Below are 21,016 nucleotides of genomic sequence, written 5' to 3'. Positions count from 1 at the left end.
ACATATTTTCCGCTATTGTGAGAGTAGAGATCGGAAAAAAATTCACATTTTGGTATCTGTGGTCTTATTCTAGGCTAAAGCAACTAATACTGATGCTTAATTTAAGTTAAATTAAATATTAAAACATATCAAAAAAATATTTACCCTTTCTACAGGTAAAAAATACTCTCTAAGAGCTCTCTTCATTCTTTCCTCTGTCAGTTTCCTCAGTTTTCATATAAACTTAAAATATCATCCTTAGTACATGTAATCAGTTCACAAAATGTCACAACCATAGGAATATACAATGGTGAGCAATAGCAAAGTCAAATTCAAAACTAAACCTATCAAAGTATTACTTTCAAGCTTAATGATGTCATTCTGTACAAAGATGTGCGGTAGCCTTCTGATGACGATCGGAGGAGCATGCTGCGTCCAACTGAGAAGCCAAGTTGCGTCCAGTCACCTATCTGAGACCAACACTGTGTCAAGTCAAGACAACTCCGCTCTACCTGCTTGTTGTAGGCCGTACTGATCCGAGATATGTGCTAATGAGCAACTTCTACATCAAGCGGCAGTGTGACATGTGGTATAGAAAGCTTTGATGCGACAGCAGTGAGTCAAGGAATGGTGCTTTACAATAAGATACATTAAGATATTACATTGAGATCACAGGCAGAGAGACGGAGGGAGGTAAATTCCAATTCAGACGTGTGATAGTGTGTTTGGGGAATTTACTCTTGTCATGTGTCAAGGCTCTTTGTTGCTTCTTCTCTTCATCTCCCTGAAAAAACAGAAACGTTTGAAAAAACTATATATATAAACAATTATTTATGTACAAATTAAACCTGGAATTTGCCTCATGGGGACAACAGCAGAAGTTAAAAACACTAAATTGACATATCTGACGACTTTAACAGATGATAAAACCAACTAATTTAAATGTGTATGTGTTTCTGGAAGCCCAATACTGATGTTTCTTTTATCTCGGTTTTGTTCTCCACCAAATACACTGTATCATACTATGTCTGTGGCTCTACATGCCAAATTAAATCAATGTGGAAGGCACTAAAATGAGTGATGAGTGGAAATAAGGAGTTAATGATAATCATTAGCAATTACTTTGAGCACCTTTACCTCTACATGTGTGTAGTAGTGTATTGTGTGTGTGTTGTCGTCGAACATCGCACCTGCCACTTCACGTCAGCTAGACCATCTCATACTGATTGGCTGTGATGATCCTGGACAGACAGCAGGCCAGCAACATGCCAATCAGCTATAAAGACAAACAGAAACAGAAAATGGCTTTGGTTAATTTCATGTTTGGGGCTAAAAAAAAAAAATTTTGTCAAAATGAAAACGTAATTTACAGTAAAATGCACTGATGAAGGAAAATAAAGTAGATCTGTAAAGCAGATTCCCTGTAAAACTGGAGCTCTCAGCACAAACTATGAAATGCAATATTTGCTGTGTCGACCTTCTTTGCAAACACTGAGTTTGTTTTCAGTAATTACGACTCCACTTTAAACATGTTAACAATCCAATTACACTTTCAGTCACAACAGACACGTCGCCTACATAATACATACTACATTCATTTACGTTTTTTCATTCTATACCTGTGAGAAGGCGATGCCAAACGTCACACCCGCAATAATGGCCATGTTGGTTTCCATGAATGAAGTGACCAGCTCGTAGCAGCCCTGAAACACACGGGGCAGGTTAGTTGGCAGTGGGTCCAGGGAAACGTTATATGTACAAATTAGGGGCAAGATGGGTAACTGGGAGAGTATCTGAGGTGTTAGTGTGTAGAGGAGGAAGATAGGTTTGAGGTATCAGGTGTAAATACACTCATCGGCTGACATTATACATTCACACACGATTTACAGTGAGGAAATGGAGGTAGATGGGATGACATACTGACCTGGTGGAAGACTTTGTTTGGAGCAATCGTTGCATTGCGGAGGTCGTCTGTGTTACAGTCGGAGGCGTTAAAGCAGCAACTGGCAGGAATACCATTGGATGGGTAGTAAACACTGGCCAACCAGCTGGTGTAGTTGTACACTCCACAGCAACGCAGCTAAAAGCGGTAAAAGAGGAGGCATAGAGAGCAGGTCAGGATTCATGGATAAGGCTGGACTACTATTTTTATGTATTAATTTTCATATATTTATAGGAATAACCATATTGTCCAATATTGTCCTTTATGTGGCCCCTTCAGATTCACCTATTACTTCCTATTGAAAATGTAAACCTTTAAAAAAACGGTCACAGAGCCCAAGATTTTATTTTTAAAAAAGCAGTAATTGCAAACATTGCTCAGAAAGAAGGTAAATATTGGTTAGTATTTGTTGGGGTCTATTCTGAGCTGCAGATCAATACCTATTTGGTGTGCTAGTGAGTATGGCGTAATGGCGAAATTACTCAAAATAAACTAAAGTGCCTGTTTATTATTTCTCGTAGCATAAATTGTTGGTTGGACTTGGTTTCTTCATGGAAGTTGCTGACAGTAATTCATTTCCACCTCTGTTAGAAACGTTCAGTTCCCAGCTTCATCAGCTGTTGGAAACTCGTTGACGTCGGCCACTAACCTTGTGCTGCAAGTTGTCCACAGCACGGCTCGCCTCGTCCTCGGCGTTGTAGTTCAGGACTGCGTCAGTGTACGTCCTGTGAAAGGTTCCCTTTATCTGCAGCATGCAAATATATGCACACAACCACACACACACACGTCAGCAGTGTTAGAGTGCTCTGGGGCTTTTGTCTTTAGACCTATGAGGTTGTTATGTGGTGAACTGTATTCTGACCTCGTGGCGAAACACAAATCCGGAGATCCCGGCCACTAACTCAGCGAGGAAGACCAGAGACAGGAACATGGCATACTGCACAGACACACAGAGAGGAAGTGACAGGGAGTTTTACATAGTTTGCATGAAAACCCTCTGTGTGCATCATTTGCCTATGCTAACAGACAGAAACACACACACATCCAAACACGCTCCAACACACCCACTTGACCACCATTAACCGACCAAACTGCCCTGCAGCATCTATTGGATTTCTGATCCCTCTCCACACCATGGAGGTCATCCATTATTCCCTTTATCATGTGACCTGAGGCTAATTAATCAGCATCTACAATACTCCCCCCTCTCTCTCTCTCTCTCTTGCTGCAACATAACACTCCACCCTTTCTCCTGCGGCCTCCTCACCAGCTTCAGCATCCATGGGCTTCCTCTGCAGGTGGCGAAACATCCAAACAGGCCAAAAACGATGATGACGGTCCCCGTGCCAATGAGGACGTACGGAGCGTTGGTGGAGTTGTCGGCGATCAGAGAGATGTACGGGCCAAGCATCAACTTCCCCCATACTCCCACTGCCAGCAGGATGGCTCCTGTTATCTACAGGGTGAGGGTGGTGGAGGGGAAGGGGGTTGGAGAGAGAGAGAGAAAGAGCACAGGAAACAGAATGAAAGCAGGGAACAGACCTTTATCTCTGCACTTCTGCGATACTACAATAGCTGTGTTTTAGCAGCGTGCCGGGAGGAGAGGGGAGGAAGGAGGAGGGAGGAGGGAGGAAGGAAGGGGATCAAGGTGGAACAAGAAAGGAGAGCAATTAGAGTAAGGAGGAGGAGATGGCAGACAGAAGACACAAATTTATCAGGAGTACGGGATAGCGATCACCTGCTTTATGAATATGCCTGCACTCACACATGCAGAAAGAGCGAGACAAAAAGAAAGGGGGACAAATCAAAGAAGCTCTTTGATCCGAGGCGAGACGCTTCCTCCTGTTGCGCCTCTCTCTCTTAGCATTTCAAATGAAGGCTGCGGATAAAAGAGCGTGCTGTACGAGGCAGCTGAAGCGGCGTGTGTCTCAGCTGGGTATGTCTTACTGGCATCGGAAAGAGAGCAGGGTGTGGAGCGGCTGCTGATGATCTGACTGGAGCAAGGGCCAACTCATCATCCTAACCCTCCTTCCTTCCAAGAGGAAGCTGCTGGCCGTCCTGCTGCCAGGCCCTCTGACTACAGAGAGGAGGGGGGGTAGGAGGGGGGTGGAGGGGGGCAGGCCTGTACAAAATGTCTCTGTTCACCTTGTAACCACTAAGACTGATGAGAAGAAGACATTCAGCTCTCAGCAGAAAATGAGCCAACATGGGTGAAACAGCAGCAACGGGAAGTGCTTCCTTCTTTTAATCAACAACGTCCTCAAACCTGATGTCATACCATGTAAAAAATCAGTGATTGACAACACAGAAAAAGGAAGGAAGGAAGGAAAAAAAAGTTAAGTTTGACTGTTATGTTCCCACTCTGACTATAGCTTACATCATGCTCTGCAGGTTAATGACTGTGTTAACTACATTTACACTTTGCCCCGTTGACAGGGCGCTCACATAACGCCTGGGCAAAGGTTTCACACCTCGATAAAACCGCCAGGCTCCGGCCTGCCTGTTCTTTGACTGCTGCATTGTTCTGAATATGGTTGCAGTTTTTTTTAATTAGGAGTTCTTTTAGACTTTAAATACAGCGAGAGTCGTTTCAGTATAGGTACGTCGTCCACTGTGGCTGCTGTGTTACGTGACTAAACTTGATCGTGGCTCATGCAAAAACATCCACACACGGATTTCCCTATCAACGCAACGGCACACAAGACAAGGACGCTGTGAGTTTTAGCTGAGGCTGATGTGATAAGAAAAGGTTAGAGTGCGATAAAACACACACATACACACACACACACACACACACACACACACACACACACACACACACAATAAAACACAGTGAGAGGCAGTTCCTGAAGAAAACATGAGCTACAGAAAAAGCTAGTTAAGATAATAATAGTTAAAATAATAATAATAATAGAAAATAAGATAGTAATCAATATCATTATCAATTAATTGTTTAGTCTGCACATTGTCACAATTTCCTGAGGGTGAAAATATTCAAATAGATTTTTTAGTTTTTAGTTTTATCAATTCACAGTCAAAGAAAAACAAAACAAACACATCTAGTTTACTATCAGATAACATCTACAAGCAGTAATTAGTTCATTTTTGGTGCTCTTAATAAACTAAACAAATAATTCATTGATTAATAGTTAGTTTCAAGTGTGTGTTGGTTTTCCACAGTAATACTAAGGCATTTATACCTCTGTATGTCGACTTCCAACGTGTTGCGGTGGTTTCTATTATATAAGAATCACCTATAAAAAAGGTATTATTGACAGGCTGTGGGCAGGTGAAGCACACAGTGAGAAGTGAGAGCCACTAGATTTTTATTTATGATCATCTCAAGTATTGTCTTTCTAATCTCTTTATCTGAATCCTCCTCCTGTCATCCCCTCTACTACTGTGCTCAAATAACAGTTTCTAAGGACCTGGTATCGATTTTAATACAATGTGTCAACATGTGACATGTAAATAATGACATATTGTGTCCACTGTGTTAACCAGCTAGTGCCTGTGGGCCCATATGTCAGTAGGCAGGTAGCAAACAATAGATCTGATAGGGAACAAATATGTATTATTTCATAGTATAAATCATCCTGTTGCCAAACTAAAGTAGGGCTGAGAAACCATTTATATTGATTTATCCTATCCACAATCCACAATCAGACAATTTCTGATTAAATTAACTAATTGTCCAATTATTGCAGCTATAATGTAAAGTATCCCCTCCCAACTGAGCCAAAGCACAACTGACTGATGATTTGATTGGTCAGTAATAACATCTACTCTTTCTTCTAACAGTGATTCTCACGGCCTGAGCAGATGACAGTCCTTTGGATGACAACATACTCACTGTGTTTATAGCCTACATCACCAGCAACAAAATGCCCCCCCCCCCCCCAATATGTAGTTACTGCCAAATACAAAATAAAGAATCATCCTGTCAATGCTAAAGTGTTCATTTTGAAGCCAACGGGGGAAATCAAGTCCAAGGAGCAGGGACAAGTCATTTCGACTTCATGCTCGTTGCTGAATTCCAAGCAGCCCCCTCCTCCTCCTCCTCCTCCTCCTCCTCCCGCACGTTTTGTTTGAAATTCAATGCCTGGCCCCAACCTCCCCTGGTTACAGCATAGAGTTTAAAACAGGTCACCCCTCTTCCCTCCACCCCTCCTACCCGGGGCCTAATAAAGAAACAGAAGGTGTGATGACAAAATATGCTAGCGAGGACACCACGCCGACAACGCCACCTGCTCTGCATTTTTACTGTCCTGTGTGTGGTGTGTAAAGCACCGCAGCAACACAGATATTCTCACTTAAGACATTATTTTCCATGACAAGCCAGCCAATGACAGTGAAACCGCGGCCTGACGCCGAGGCTGCTCTCCCACTCCGAGCTCGGTGCCAGTGCCCTATCCATGCTTTTACCCTCGGGGGTTGAAGGGAGCCAGCGAACTGTGAGACGCTCCTGCACTTCAGACATCTGAAACTTGATGCTGTGGATGTACGGGAGCGCTAGGAGACCGTCCAATCTCGACTAAATATAAAAGTTCATATCAATGACATTGGCACATGTCTGCAGAGCAAGGGGGGTTGGGGAGGGGGACACGGCAAAGCTTTTCTTTTCTTTTCAGGCTTCCATGACCACAGATCTTAAAAGTAAGAGGCTGATTTCATTTCCTTCTCTAATGTTAGGGGTTAGTCTGGGTCTTGCTCATGGCAAAGTATCAGAAACTATTTTCTCTTCCCACATGTAGCAAAAACAGAGAGAGCTCTCTTCAGGTCCTAAACACATTAAAGACAGATAAACCTCTTGCACATGTTCCATTTAGATAATCCACTCTGGCCATTTTTGGCTGCTATCAGAAATCTATCACACTGGAATGAGCCTATAACTCACAACCGTGGTCAAAAATTACGCACAAAACCAAGTAAATCTCAGTCACACCACTATGCTTAGCTTGGCTAATGCGTGTTCCTAGATTCATATTGCAGCTTGCATGAATGCTTTATCATATTTGAAGACTGGAAATCGGTAATCGAAAGGTAAACAAAGGCACATCCAAACCACTGAAAACCACACAGGGAATAAAGAGATGCCATTTCACTCCTCACTTCACAAGTTCATCTCAAAGTAATTTATCCAAAATTGGAAGCAGTCTCAACCAAATGTGTTTAGTTTCAGGAACTGAGACGATTCGGGTAATCTGCTGGCTCAAATCCTGAGGACACTTGTTACAAAGAGCTTTAATTATACAGTGAAAAGATGGGTAGAGTCTGTTCCTGAAATGACTCTTATAGACTGCTGCTTACCATTGTGAAAACAGCTTTTCATAAATTCAAATGAAAGCAAACCTTTGCTGCGCAACACACTGGCAGGAAAATCCAGAGGTAGGCCAACTGAATCTATCTATCTATCTATCTATCTATCTATCTATCTATCTATCTATCTATCTATCTATCTATCTATCTATCTATCTATCTATCTATTTGGATGCTAAAAACTTAAAATGAGCAAATTAAATGCAGTATGTTACTTGAGTAAAACAACCTCTACTGCAACAAGCAACAACATGAAAGTGAAACCTGTTAGGTTGCACCAATAATAATGACTAAGATTAGGGGGGTTGGGATATTACTGGATGTGTACTTATAGCCTAAATGAAGTATTTTTCCAAGATTACAGGATACAATTTTCCTATTGTGATAGATCTAATTGCATACAAGAAATGTATTTATATAATATTTATAACATACACATACATATTTGATGGTTATTAGGCCTACTGATGCAATAACATGTAAGCAACATTTTCTCATTGAATCTGTTGAGTGATCATTTTAAATAATGTACATACATTTAGAGAGTTCTGAAATGCATGATTAATATTTTAACTGGGTTTTATAGCCTACATTTAAATATATATATCTTTATCTGGAAGCAAAAGCATAAAATAACTTAAAATAGACATACTAATACTATTACTACTATAGGCTATACAGTAGGGCCCTGTTAGTACTTCACTAAATGTGCATAGTTAGGTTTCATCCATGTCTAGCCTATATGGGGTAAACCCTAATGGTGGAAGGCCCCTTTAAGAATATATAGGAACGACCCCCGAAATGTAGAGTATGTGGCCAGAAAAAGAGGGGCTTTAAACGGGCCTTATCACACCGACTAGGCCCCTTAACGGTGTTTCTGTCTTTTATCAGACACAGTTACATCGTTGCGGCGACAGCCTCTTAACATCCTCCACCGCGCTCACTGACTACAACCATGATGCTATGCATGCAATGTCCTGACAGCACTGACGCCCAGGCAGCAGCCAAAATATGTGTAACCTTAACACAAGTTACATAATGGAAGACGATAAAAATGCGTATGTTGATCGCTATGGGAGGCGAGTGGTCGATCTGTTAGCGTATATTCAGACATAATAATAATAATAATTCCGTCGATGATGCTGGCTCTGTCCACCCCTTCATCACGCACAACAACAACACACACAACACAAAAAAAAACCCACACACATAGCGGTGGATTTGGTGGATGGATTGCGATCATTTTCTGCAGGGATATAATTTTTTTTTTTTTTTTTTAATTTAGAATAAGATACCGAACAGCTACGTACCCAGAACACGAAGGAGTAAACGATGAGGAGGGTTTTAAGGCAGGTGATGACCGGCTTAGTCTCCATTCTTGCGCGGAGCAGGGTAGACCCAGTGTGATAACAACAGCAGCGGAGAGGGGGAAAAATGAAACGTCTCCGGGAGCTGTCGCGTTGCAACCATGCGCTGATGCAGGCAACCACACAGCGTCACTGGAGCAGCGCACCACGCAGAGCAGAGCAGAGCAGAGCAGAGCAGAGCAGAGCAGTAGGCTACACAATTAATATTATACCCTCAGTGGCAGTGGTTTACACGCGCTTTTTGTAGTTTTAATCACCAGCAAACTACCTACTTCTCGAAATGTAGGTGCAGGTGTATGCAAATGTAGGTGCAGGTGTATGCAAAAGTTTGGATACCCCAAGTTATCTTAGGAAATCCTCATTGGTTGTGATAGACTGGTTGCGTAGGTGCGTATGGTGCCCTTTTTTCCCCCCAAGTAAGGATTCTCCAATTCCCATCCAGTATTCACTAAAGCATAGGCTACGCAAGAGAGCCAATTAAAAAAAAAAAAAAAAAAGATGGTCAAAGTTGTCATTGAAAATCAAGGCATTCATTGTGTGTGTCAAGTGGCAGCTGGAAAATGAATCAAACACCAAAGTGGGAAAAGCTGGAGCCTCTTGAATGACCATTTGAACCTGGCTCCAATAGTGAACCATGTTAAAGTCCCCCCAACATTACAGCAGAAATAAACATATTATTTAGGTATAGTGAATAACTGGGGTACAGTATGATACAGTAATTTGTTGCTAAAGTCAGTACAGGGACAAGTGCCCTTCACAACATATTGGTCTCACTGTAAGTTGAGTAAGTTAAATTAAGATGTAGGGTAAATTTAAGTTCATTTATTTACCAGGGAGCTTTATTTTTAGGGTGTCCTTTCACAACACTGATGACTGTATATGACAGTGGAGCTCTAAGGGGCCTTCATGTCTGGTGTTGCTATGGTGATTAATTGGCTCTGGCTGGAGTCTTTACTCATCCACTGGATTCAGATCAGCACAGGTGTGTGCAATTTTGCTACATTCATGCTCATATTATTGGCAGGATGGGAAAAACTGGAATTTGAATCATTGTAATACACTGTTTGGATCCGTTACGTTTATTCCCTCTAATGCAAATAATGTTTTAAGCAATTTCTGTGTAATTACTGTGTGTAACAGTGCATATGGCTGGGCCCAAGGCCACGCTATCTCGGCATGGCTTTCTTCTTATTATCTGTCTCGCTCTGGCTCCATATGTGATTTGAACCCCAGACTCCCAGTCCACAGTCAATGGCATTATCCAAAGAGCTACCCATCTGCTGATAATACTTACCAATGATGGCACAAACCACAATTCATTGTAATTACAGCAAAACAAGCTATTCTTCTTCAGATCTTATTAATCAAAAAGTAACATATTTTCCTCAAGGGGGATTCAAACCTCAAGCCTACCAATCCAAAGTTACCTACTTTACACACTGAGCTACCCAACTGGTTGAGTTAAGTCCCCATGTCAACCATGCTATACTATCTTACATTTGATTGTAATTACTAATAATGTCAGTCATATAGCTGAAATGTTCTGATACTGTTTACAGCAAATACTTTTCACATCTATTTATTATAGGAAAGCAAGCTCTTCCTCTGCAAATCTTATTGACCCAGGCAAATATTAGCTATGATGACTGGGAAAACACTGAACTGCTAAGCTGCAGGTGTCTAATACTCAAAATCCTGTTTTTGGAAAATGCTTTGCTTTCAAAATAGTAAAAAAAAAAATCTGCTTCTTTGCATGATGGGAGATTTATAACAGTCTTACAATACAATAGTGAAAATTTAGGGGACACAAAGACTGCTTGACAATGAAGCCACCTGTTAAAATCTGCCTTAGATTCATCAAAAGATGAACAGTGGCGCATGCCATTTGTCCTGCATTTGGAAAGTAACAGGCCTGCTAAGACGTTTCAAACATCAAATGAACATCTGGTGACCTAGAAAAAAGTAGGTTTGTTTGAGTCGTACAGAAAAAACAAAAAGCAACAGAGCGAAGTGACAGAATGCATCTCACAAAGCTGTTATGACCATGAAGAACAGTGAAGAGGGCAATTTGTTTTTTTCTTGCCCAGCTTTGTTATTTGTTTAGTGAGATTTCAAAAGACGCTTCTGTTTGCTGTTGGAATTACAGCAAAAACCTTCTGATGTGCTCATTAGAGATGTGTAACAGATGGCTTCTTAGACTTTTAGAGTCTCTAAATTACTTCATAGCAGAAATACTGATCATATACTGTTATTGTTTCACTGTAATGTACCTAATGCCATAGCTGCCACCACAGGTTTAATGTAGCAGAACAACACAATACAATAACAATTGACAAAATGTTTTTTTGTTTTTGTTTTTGTCAAATTATTCTTTCCTCGAATATAACGTTCACACTGAATATTTCACCAATCTTAGCATCATGAATTAATTCTGTTGAGATTTAATATGAAATGGCAATTTGTGTAAGTACCACAATAAATAACACAATGGTTAGAGCTTTGGGTGGTTAATCATTTGCCCTAAGGAGGGCGCTCCAAACACTTTAGGCAGCCTCAAAAGGATAGTAATCATCATCCATAGGTTATGGATTGAGTCCATCACTTGTTCAAAATGTACTTTCTTCTCACTCAGCTCCTCCTGTCTTCACCTGATGAATGACTCAACACTAGACACAAAACTCAAAACTCACTTCACAGAGTGCAATTTAATAGATTTCATAAAATACAAGAACCTTTACGTAGGTGAGGATTACCCAATACTAGACAATTCACATGGACGTGTGTTATTTTAGCCTGACTACATTTGTTTGTTTCAACAGAGCTAAAACTAAACCAAAATAAAAAATAAAAAAAAGATATTAAAAACGACAACAAATAAAAACAAACACAAACACCTAATCAGTCACTTCATAACAAGTCTTCAAGTGTGTTCAGTCAGCAGGAAATTCACAGGATCCTCCAGGAAATACATCGAAAGTGCTCAAACATACAGTTCTTCAAGACAATGGGCCTCATGCAAGAATTGCAAACACTGACATATTTGTTCTTTAGTGATTTAAGTTCATTTGCCACATCAGACATGTCCTGTCTTCCAAGTAATATTTAGTGGGTGTTATAATTAATGGACATGAGGACATATGCGGATGACCAGACTAAGCAAAAATGAATCATATCATTCACTATTGTTACTGGTGGTCTGATTAATGCATATCTCTGTCACAATATGATGCAGTAGTGTTGATGATTTGTTGCAAATTATATTGAGATTGTCTAATTGTTTGTCCCCTTACGCCCGCCTGAGGCACTACACCTGTTTTGTTCTCTATGCTGAAGCTGAAGCTCCCTGTTCTTGTTTTTACTCTTTGGTAACATTTGGACCCTAACCCTCCGCCTAACCCCACATAAATGGAGCAGACCTGGGTCTCCTGTATAGCAATTTGAAAAAACACTGATTATCAGAATTTCCCCAATCAATCACCAACAGATTTTATGGCAATTATCGGTTTGAAACTAATAATTTATGAATGGGCAGACAAAGAATCTGAAGATATTCTTGCATGAGGCCTGATAAGTAAAACTAGTGTGAATTCCCTGGTCTACCTGTGTGTATTAGGCTACTTTTTAAAAAAACATTTAAAGTTCCCTGTGTGAGACGAGTTCTTCCTCAGGGCACTTGTCAGTGAGCAGTTGGATGATTGACAGTCACTACACAACTGTGTCGCAGCAACAACGAGGGGGGAAATAAGGGAAAGGGGCAGGAGTGAAGCCACTGACACTTCTCATTATCCTCTCTCAAAGGCACCAGTCTTCTGATGTGAACTTTAGCCTCTGTGTTATCTTGATCCCTGGTGTGCATCCCGGTTCGCAAGCTCGAGTTTACTCAGCTCTGCGACATACACTTCCGAGTTCCTCCTGTTCATCGTTTTCAGAGCTACCAGTTCCACCTTTGCACGTTCTCTATACTGACCCAAACTCAGTCATCCAGGCTTCATATTTTTCCAGGTCGGCAGCAGAGACAGACTTGGAGATCTTTTTCAGTGTGAGGGTGAAGTCCTCCATGGTGACGGGCATCTGCAGCTCGTCTTTGGACAGGGCTCGGATCTCCTCGGGGCTCAGGCCTTGGATTCGACGACGCATTGCCATCATGGACGCATCCCTGACGGGCATAGAGAGAAACACAGGACAGACGACCGTTACTCATCACTTCACATAACTAACACATACTTAGAATAGTATTTAAACTGTTTCATATTTGAAAGGTTTTCCTCGTGTTAGAAGAGATGGAGTCTGAGCTGTGATCAAATCCTGAAGGCTACAGGCTGTGTGGATGACATTCACACACATTCCAGATTGATAAAACAATGGGAGATGGAGATGAGGAGAGACGGCATTGGCAACATAAAATACCTGCCATTCCAAGCATAGCTACCATAGATGGGATGCTCACATCAAGGATGACAGCAAGGAGGAAAATGTTAAAGGGATAGTTCAACATTCTGGCAAATTGGCCCATTGCCATAATCCCTGTAGTTTTAGGAGTAGGTCGTTATCTTTAATTGTCGGTGTAAGCTATTTTTAGAACGGCGGAGCAGAACCGTGAGCTGCTCAGAGCTACGCTACGGAGGCTCATGGGATTTCTTGGTTTCCCTCATAAAACTCTTCAAATACACAATCCAACAACTCCAAAACGCTGTTGTGGACAAGTTGTGACCTGCACATTCACCACGCTATTTCGAGGTAAATTCATGCAAAACCGCTGATGATCCTGTTGAGGGCAGTTTTTTGGCAAGCAGTCTCTGCATTTGCCTGTTGAACTATCCCTTTAAACTAAATAATTATTAAACGTAAAACATGCTCTTATTATCAATTATATTTTGTTATATTCATATCCTATGTATGCAAGGGTGGTGTGTCACATAGGATAAATGTGTCTCAGTAATTACTTACTCGACCGGTGCAAATGTGTATCTAGGTGTGTGTGTATGTGTGCTCTGTAACATCCTGTTTCTGTATTCTCCTCAGAGTTGATGCTGAATGATCCGACCACTAAAGTATCCAGATGTTAACAGACACACACCTGCAGACGTTGGTGATGTCTGCTCCGGAGTAGCCCTCGATCTTCTCAGCGATGAGGTCCAGGTCCACATCAGCAGCCACCTCCACCTCCCTCAGGTTGATCTTTAGGAGCTCGACACGCCCCGCGGCTACACACACACACACACATATTTGTTTACAGTAAATACATCAGAGGAGTAGATCACGCCATCAATAAGACCACAGTGTGAATCACTATTTCTTGTTATTCTGTGCAGCCTCTTTTAGCCTACGAGTGACCCTTGCTTTGATTGGTTGTGTAGGCGATGTGCTCACCTGTGGGCAGGGGGATGTAGATCCTCTTCTCCAGACGTCGTCGTAACGCCTCGTCGATGTCCCAGGGGAAGTTGGTAGCGGCGAGGACCATCACCATCTTAGAAGGGTCATCGTTCTCCTGAGCTCCTCCCACACCTGGTTGAACAGTACGTCTGATATAATAATGACCTCGAACACCAAGCTCGATTCAGAAACCCAGTCACAGCTTCGCCTCCCTGCTGCACTCACCGTCCATCTGGACCAGGAGCTCTGATTTGACCCTGCGGCTGGATTCATGCTCATCAGATGTTCCTCTCCTGCCACCCATGGAGTCTATCTCGTCTATGAAGATTGTTGTAGGTGCATAAAACCGGGCCTACGAGAAAACATAGTGCAATAATTTAACTTTTGTCTGTATTACTTAACCATAGCCATATATCATAACAAATGTATTCTCTGAAATACACTGCCTGTCCCAAAAAAAAAGTCACACACCTTCTCCTAACACCTTTAGCTTTAAATATGGCACACATTCGCTTAGATAAGCTTCTGCAATTTCACAACAATCTTGTTTTTTTACGATTTGACTTCACCAAACGTTTAAGTGATCGCCGATCACAATCATTCAAGGTTTTTCTCCAACCACATTTCTTCCTTGAAGATGATGGTTCCCCACTGTCTTTGCAGTTTTTAATAATGCGTTGGACAGTTCTTAACCCAATTTTCGTAGTCTCAGCAATCTCCTTAGATGTTTTATTTGCTTGATTGAATGCCAATAATCTGACCCTTCTGAAGCAGATTAATATATTTTCAAAAACCATAGGATGTGTCTTCCAACATGGTTGTTTAAGAAATGAGGCTGCATATAACTTGCTGCCAGCTGAAACATAATCATCCATGCAGTAATTATCCAATGGGAGGCTCTTACCTATAAGCCTAGTTAAATCCAGGTGGTGACTTTTTTTTGGACGGGCAGTGTATAAGAACTATTAGTATGCATTTTCAATCTTCTGCACTATACATATGCATTTTTATATAATACTTTTGTCATAAGTGCTTTATAATTTGCCTTTCAGCCACCCACCCACACACAGCTACCGTGCAGCCTGCTTGCCTGACTATCAGGAGGGATTTAGTTCAGTGTCTTACCCAAGGACACTAAAGTATGTGGACGTAGCTGCAGACTGAACCAGCCCCTGCGATTCACGGATAGTCTCTACTGTGCATGCACCCATATACCCTCATGTGTACGTACCATTTCGAACAGCAGACGGACAAGTTTTTCTGACTCGCCTCTGTATTTGGAGGCGAGCGTGGAGGAGGACACGTTGAAGAAAGTAGTCCCGCACTCTGTGGCCACGGCTTTAGCTAACATGGTCTTCCCTGTCCCTGGAGGGCCGACCATTAACACACCCTGAGAGAAACACACTGGTGTTAAAACCTTGACGCATAAACAAATGGAAAAAGAAAGGTTTGTGTGTGACTACACTACAACTTCTCACAGACACACTCACTGTGAAAACCTAGATTTATATAATACTGGCAGATATGACAAACTGTCTCCTGCTGCTATCGGAAAACTGAGTATTCACTTCAGTACCCATGGAAATAACAGTATGTGGAGTAAGGATGTGTTGCATTAAAAATCTACTGAACTAAAAAACAGGAAAAGGCAGCTCAGAAAATCTGAGAAAGCAGAGAATACTTCTAATTATTCTCTACTGTAATTTACAATGCTAACTACATACAATACCTTGCAGGTAAGAAAAAAAACAAACATCGATGCTCTGAATTAATTGTTCATTGTTAAATCGACTTGTGCGCCAGAGGCTTTGTGTCCACAGTGTAGACAGACAGAGAGACAAGTGTCGCTCTTGGTATAAGCAATTTAAATAAGTCACCTCTTCCTTCGGTTCTGGCAGCTGAGCGCTCATGATAACAACTTGTTGCCAGTTTCTCAAAACATCTAAAATTACTGTCAATTTGCGCTGAGTCACTGCCGATTCATGGACGCTTAAGAAAGAGGGCTAATGCCAAAAGCACCACTAATTTGCAGTTGTTTAAATGCCAGTAATATTACGCAGAAATACCATGCCTGATGCAAATCTCCTCTGTTAGTCAATTAGTCAGACATCACTGCTGCTCTGCTGGCTGACATTTTGGCATCTGGTTTGTGAGAGTTGCTATGGAGATTACATTTACATTTTCATGTATTAGTGGTCCCCGCTGCCTCAGAATGCATACACTGCCCTGTCTTATATTCTCAGAAGAATGGGACGGACAGATTTTCAATTAAATTAACGTATGCAACGGCAAGACTTGTCAGAATCACAGCAGGAGCTGGTGGGAGTGGGACGGTGCACATGCAGCACAGACCACGATACTAAATGTCAGCTATAATGATGCACAAATACTTTCAGCCTACCTGTGTGCCGTCTAAACAGCCATGACCTTACAAATGTCCTTTTTTTCTACAGCCAATGTACTAATGCCTCGTTTGATTTCATTTTCCGTTATCTGAGCAAAGAGTTAAATTATGCATGCACATTCTCAAAAAAATGGAAAGCATTGTGCGGCTGTCAAAAAAAAAAAAAGATACAGTATTAACCCTCACATGGCAGGCCTGAGGGGAAGAGGCCTCACATGATGGGGCTCAGCTCAGACTGGTCATTCAGTCATGTAGACGTTGTGTAGACAGGCCTGCTGCTAGTGACGCAAACACGAAGCACATTGCACTGCAACTTTGTAAAGGAGATTTCACCTCACAAAAATGTCAGGACAGTCACCTGCACATGCACATGCAGGTTTTTTTTCTTATCAACTGTTGTCATGGAAACTGTTAGAAATCTATGACTAATGATAAAAGAGCCTGGGGATTATTTTGCCTGTTTTTTTTTTTGACAAACTACATCCCTTTATATTCATGGTGAAATGCTCTATGTTGTTGCATTACTTGGTTTGTAGGAATAACTTGTTGATGCAGGTCTGACAAAGCTCAGTAAAGAAAATATAAACCACAGCAGAAATGACAGATAAGGTATCCTTAATTTCTTGATGTGTTCACACAGGACTGTATTCATTGCTCCTATCTATTTCACTATTGTATTGTAGGACTCTTTCTGTCTCTTATAAGTTTTGAAGTTTCCCTTCCATATTACCCATAAGATTCACTGGGTGAAACAGCACACTCTGTGGCAGTGTTTGATTTTAATCTGTAGGTTGGAGTTTAGAGTAGAGAGCATGTACTGTATGTTCAAATGTGAGCCCAGCACAGTGTGAGATTTGTGGTTGGCGCAAAATAATTTCTGAACTGATCCCTCTAGAATATCTTACCAACTCATTCATCTCTCATGTAAGAGCTGTCATGTATGTTTTGTGTTCGTTTTGTTTTGTGTATAATTTTTGTAGATACTGTTTGTTTTGTTGAATGGAAACAAAAACTGCAATAAAAACAATGAAGAAAAAAAACATGTGTTGATCTCTGTAACTGCTGTGTAATTATGTTCGAGTGTGTGCGTCTGTGTGTGTATGTGTGTACCTTCCAGGGCCGACGAATACCCTTAAAAAAGTCAGGCATCCACATGGGTAACACCACTGCTTCTCTCAGCAGCTTCTTAGCATCCTCCAGATCAGCAATGTCATCCCTACAGTTCAACAAAGAGAATTCAATCAGTGCTGCTAAAAAAGAAAGAAAGAAAGAAAGAAAGAAAAAAAAGAAACAGCCCCTGCAGCACAAAGTGTAAAGCTGTATGTGAAATTCTGTGCGTATGCTACCGTACCAGTGTATATTAGGGTTACGAGACACAATGTCTCTCTCCAGTGAGTCCACCAGGTCACTGTCGTATCCTGTGCCGTCAAATTTCTTCTGCTCTACATCCCCCACTGCGTCGCCAGTCCCTTTCTTTCCCTGAGAAGAAAAAGAAGAAGAAAAACATGTATTTTTGAGGACAGATTAATTCATTTCATAAAGACCTCACCCATTTTCATTTTTCCATTCACTCAACCACTGATCATGGTCTGCAGTTTGCACCTTATCGTCTTTGGCCTTTGTGCCACGCGCCTCTCTGAATCCTGGTCGGTCTGCTTTAACGTTGGCTTGACCGCGGCCTCCTGGTCCTGCTCCCCGATGCTGCAGACCAGGGGAGTCCTTCCTCTGCTGCTTCACCGCACTGTTGGGGCGCTTCACAGCAACTGGATTCCTACATGGACACACACACACACACGCACCGGGTTTAAAACTACACACATGGCTGAGAACAGATAACAGCGGGATGATTTGCAATTGAGGAAATTGTGATAATGGTGTGTGCCTAATGTTCCCACAGAGGGACATGAACGTTAAACCAGCTCTGCTAGTTCTCTGTGGTGGTAAAGTTTGGTATGTCCACTTCAATGAATAGACTGTGATAAAAAAAATCCGACATGGCGAGTCACCATTGTGCTGGCACAGATGAAGTATGCAAAACAGATGTGCACTTCAAAGGGCTTCCTGCAGATATAAATGTGACAATACAATATTTATATAGGTATGAGTAAAATAAATGATCTTTCATTAAACATAAATTGTATATATAATAAATATTAAATAAATAATGAATATAAATATGACATTAAACTACTTGATAAACGTTTATTTTGAATTAGATGGACCCTGCAAGTCAGAGCCTTGCGCACACACACACACACACATAGCAACCTGTGCTCTGCAGGGATGGGAGGGGGCCAGACTGCCGGGTCATCGGGCTTCTCTTCAGATTGAGGTGCGAAAATGTCCCCTGGCTTCTCTGACTTAAAGCTCTCCAGTGTTCCCATGATGGCCTTCACCTGCTCGTACTCCTCAGTGAGTTCCTGTCTGACCTGATCACAAACCGAAGAAGAACAGTCAGGGGGGGTATCAGTGGTGCATCACAGAGCTTCCTACCAAAAATACAACAATACAACAGTTTATGTGTGTTGATCCCTGTGGCAGAACAATGCTGGGTTTGTAGCAAAGCTTTAATGTTTCAGAAGGGCTGTTTGACTTGCAGACAACAATCGAAAGCACAACAATGAGTTTATATAAATGCAATAAATTCAAAAAGTACTTAAGTCATCAGAACATCCAGGAACAACAGGCAGAATTGCATCCACAACTAATAACAGGCCAAACAATCTTCCATTAAAAAATGAGCTGACAGAATAAACAACCACATAAACCTGCTAATGCTACTTATGTAGCTCCCCGGGCTCCTGTTTAATGACAGTTTAATGACCTGTGTTAGAACAAAGGCATTTGGGGAACTCACCTGTTGCCATTTGACTTTAAGTGCAGGGTCTCTGAGGGACTGACAGTGCTTGCTGATCTGTTGAACGACACCTTGGTAGTACACAAGGGAGGAGTCATAGTTCCCAAGCAATGCATACTCGCGGCCCTTCTTGGCGTTGTCACATATGTCTCCCAAATTCATGCTGAATAACAGCTGTATGCTGACGGAAAAAAAAGAGGACAAACTTATTACTTATGGTGTTGGCTAGTCAGCAAATAGCTACATCACATTGATGGAAATTCAAAATAAAGACATACTGTATTTCTTCCCTTTATCAGTTCCTGCATTGCATGTGTGATAGGCTACTTGCACAACAATAATAATTCACAACAATAATAATTCACATACACTCTTCGTAAACTTCTAAGAGCACAAAACAAACACATGCACAAAACAAACACTGCAACACAAACAGACCCACACCCTAACTGGACACATTTCTGTTTTGCATACTCTTCTGGTCATTTCTACATTTTTACACAAAGAAACTATATCATAATTGAATAAATTATTAGTCCATATAAAACAATACAGTTCAACTATATAAAAAAAGGTCACCTCTTCAACATAAACAACATAAACACAAACATCTATTGTGTCATATGAACTCTCCATGTGTTCACTGCACATGTTTATAACCAGATGTAATGCAATATTTACTCATGGTTACATTGGATTACATGACTGAACACTTTATATGCCTAATTTGTGAATCTTACTGCCTGAAAAGTTCAGATACAAATGTTTCAGATGAATAGACATTCAAAATTTGGTCAAAGCCATATTCACACATTAGGGCTGTGGTCCCTGATCCGCATGCATAATCTTGCCACACACCATCATATTCTCACATATTCATAATAAACTTGTTTTGCAGTATGAATGATCTAAACCTCAGACTCTTACTTAATGGTGCAGAGGTTGCATTGACACCAAGTATCTGTCATCGAGTTCAAAAGAAATGAAAGTCTGTTGCTTTTGTTTGTGTTAGCGCGTTTTTAAACTAGGTCAAAACGACATTGCTAAGTCCAGTTATTACACGATGGTGCAGCTTCAAGCTTCAACCAAGTCAGGTGTCTGCCAAATAGGACGGAAGCTATTAGGCGGCTACACCGGTCAAAGCATGGTACTGTAGTTAAGATATCTGATTCAAGGGAGTGTGTGTGTGTGTGTGTTTTTTTAATTGTTAATCGCAGCCAGTTCAGCACACGGTTTCCTTAAGCCCACTATTCAAATGAGCTCGTTTACTTGTCTACACCCTGCCCTCATCTTAGCGACGTTAGCTTCTGCTAGCTTGCTGCTAGGCCACGGACATAAAACAAACCGATCCGTGTGCCAATAAATAACGTAAACGCCACTTAATCCTCCCAAGTATGTGGTAAATGTACAGCTAGACAACAACAAGAACCGGTCCACAACCACAGCTATGTTCTCTAACTACGTATCTAACGTGACAATAATGCTCATACCTGCATGAAAAGCACTTGTTTAGTGTAGTTTGTCTCTGATTCAGAGGTCCGGTATTGAGGAAAGTGTTACCATGGCCGCAGAGAGACGCCGTGTTAAGAATACAGACTGCTGCTCGGTGACTGTGCTGCGTTTACGAACTTAATACAAGCTGGTAAATATGAGCGTCCTCGGGAGACCTCATGGATCGATAAAGTTACAGCAAACAGAGAGAGACATGTTGTTTTGTAACCCTTGTTATTTGTTTTAAAGACACAGTAGTTGTTAAATTTAGTTTCAATTCGATT

General features: G+C 41.4%; 2 protein-coding genes across 3 annotated transcripts; both read right to left on the bottom strand.

Moving 5' to 3' along the window:
* Positions 1-330: 330 nt before the first annotated feature.
* tspan7 (tetraspanin 7) lies at positions 331-8,783 on the bottom strand. The gene is made up of 8 exons (XM_085764504.1): positions 8,551-8,783; positions 3,189-3,377; positions 2,784-2,858; positions 2,571-2,666; positions 1,904-2,059; positions 1,599-1,682; positions 1,170-1,255; positions 331-763 (listed from the first exon to the last, which is right to left on the bottom strand). Exons 1-7 carry the CDS (start codon positions 8,614-8,616, stop codon positions 1,187-1,189), a joined length of 735 nt encoding a protein of 244 aa, XP_085620630.1. The 5' UTR covers positions 8,617-8,783; the 3' UTR covers positions 331-763; positions 1,170-1,186.
* A 3,453-nt stretch (positions 8,784-12,236) lies between these two features.
* katnal1 (katanin p60 subunit A-like 1) lies at positions 12,237-20,854 on the bottom strand. 2 transcript variants are annotated; one of them, XM_085764502.1, is made up of 11 exons: positions 20,732-20,842; positions 19,242-19,415; positions 18,653-18,813; positions 17,987-18,155; positions 17,736-17,863; positions 17,495-17,600; positions 15,212-15,370; positions 14,206-14,332; positions 13,978-14,112; positions 13,685-13,811; positions 12,237-12,763 (listed from the first exon to the last, which is right to left on the bottom strand). In XM_085764502.1, exons 1-11 carry the CDS (start codon positions 20,735-20,737, stop codon positions 12,565-12,567), a joined length of 1,491 nt encoding a protein of 496 aa, XP_085620628.1. In that variant the 5' UTR covers positions 20,738-20,842; the 3' UTR covers positions 12,237-12,564. The 2 variants fall into 2 exon arrangements, with proteins under 2 accessions (XP_085620628.1, XP_085620629.1); XM_085764503.1 differs by having other exon boundaries at positions 12,360-12,763; positions 19,242-19,422; positions 20,732-20,854.
* Between the last annotated feature and the right edge of the window lie 162 nt (positions 20,855-21,016).

This window comes from Trachurus japonicus, chromosome 21 (assembly GCF_045865225.1).
Source record: "Trachurus japonicus isolate A0001 chromosome 21, Traja_1.0".
Taxonomy (NCBI): domain Eukaryota; kingdom Metazoa; phylum Chordata; class Actinopteri; order Carangiformes; family Carangidae; genus Trachurus; species Trachurus japonicus.
The sequence above is the reverse complement of the archived record's forward strand: the minus strand, read 5'-3'. Positions and strand labels throughout refer to the sequence as shown.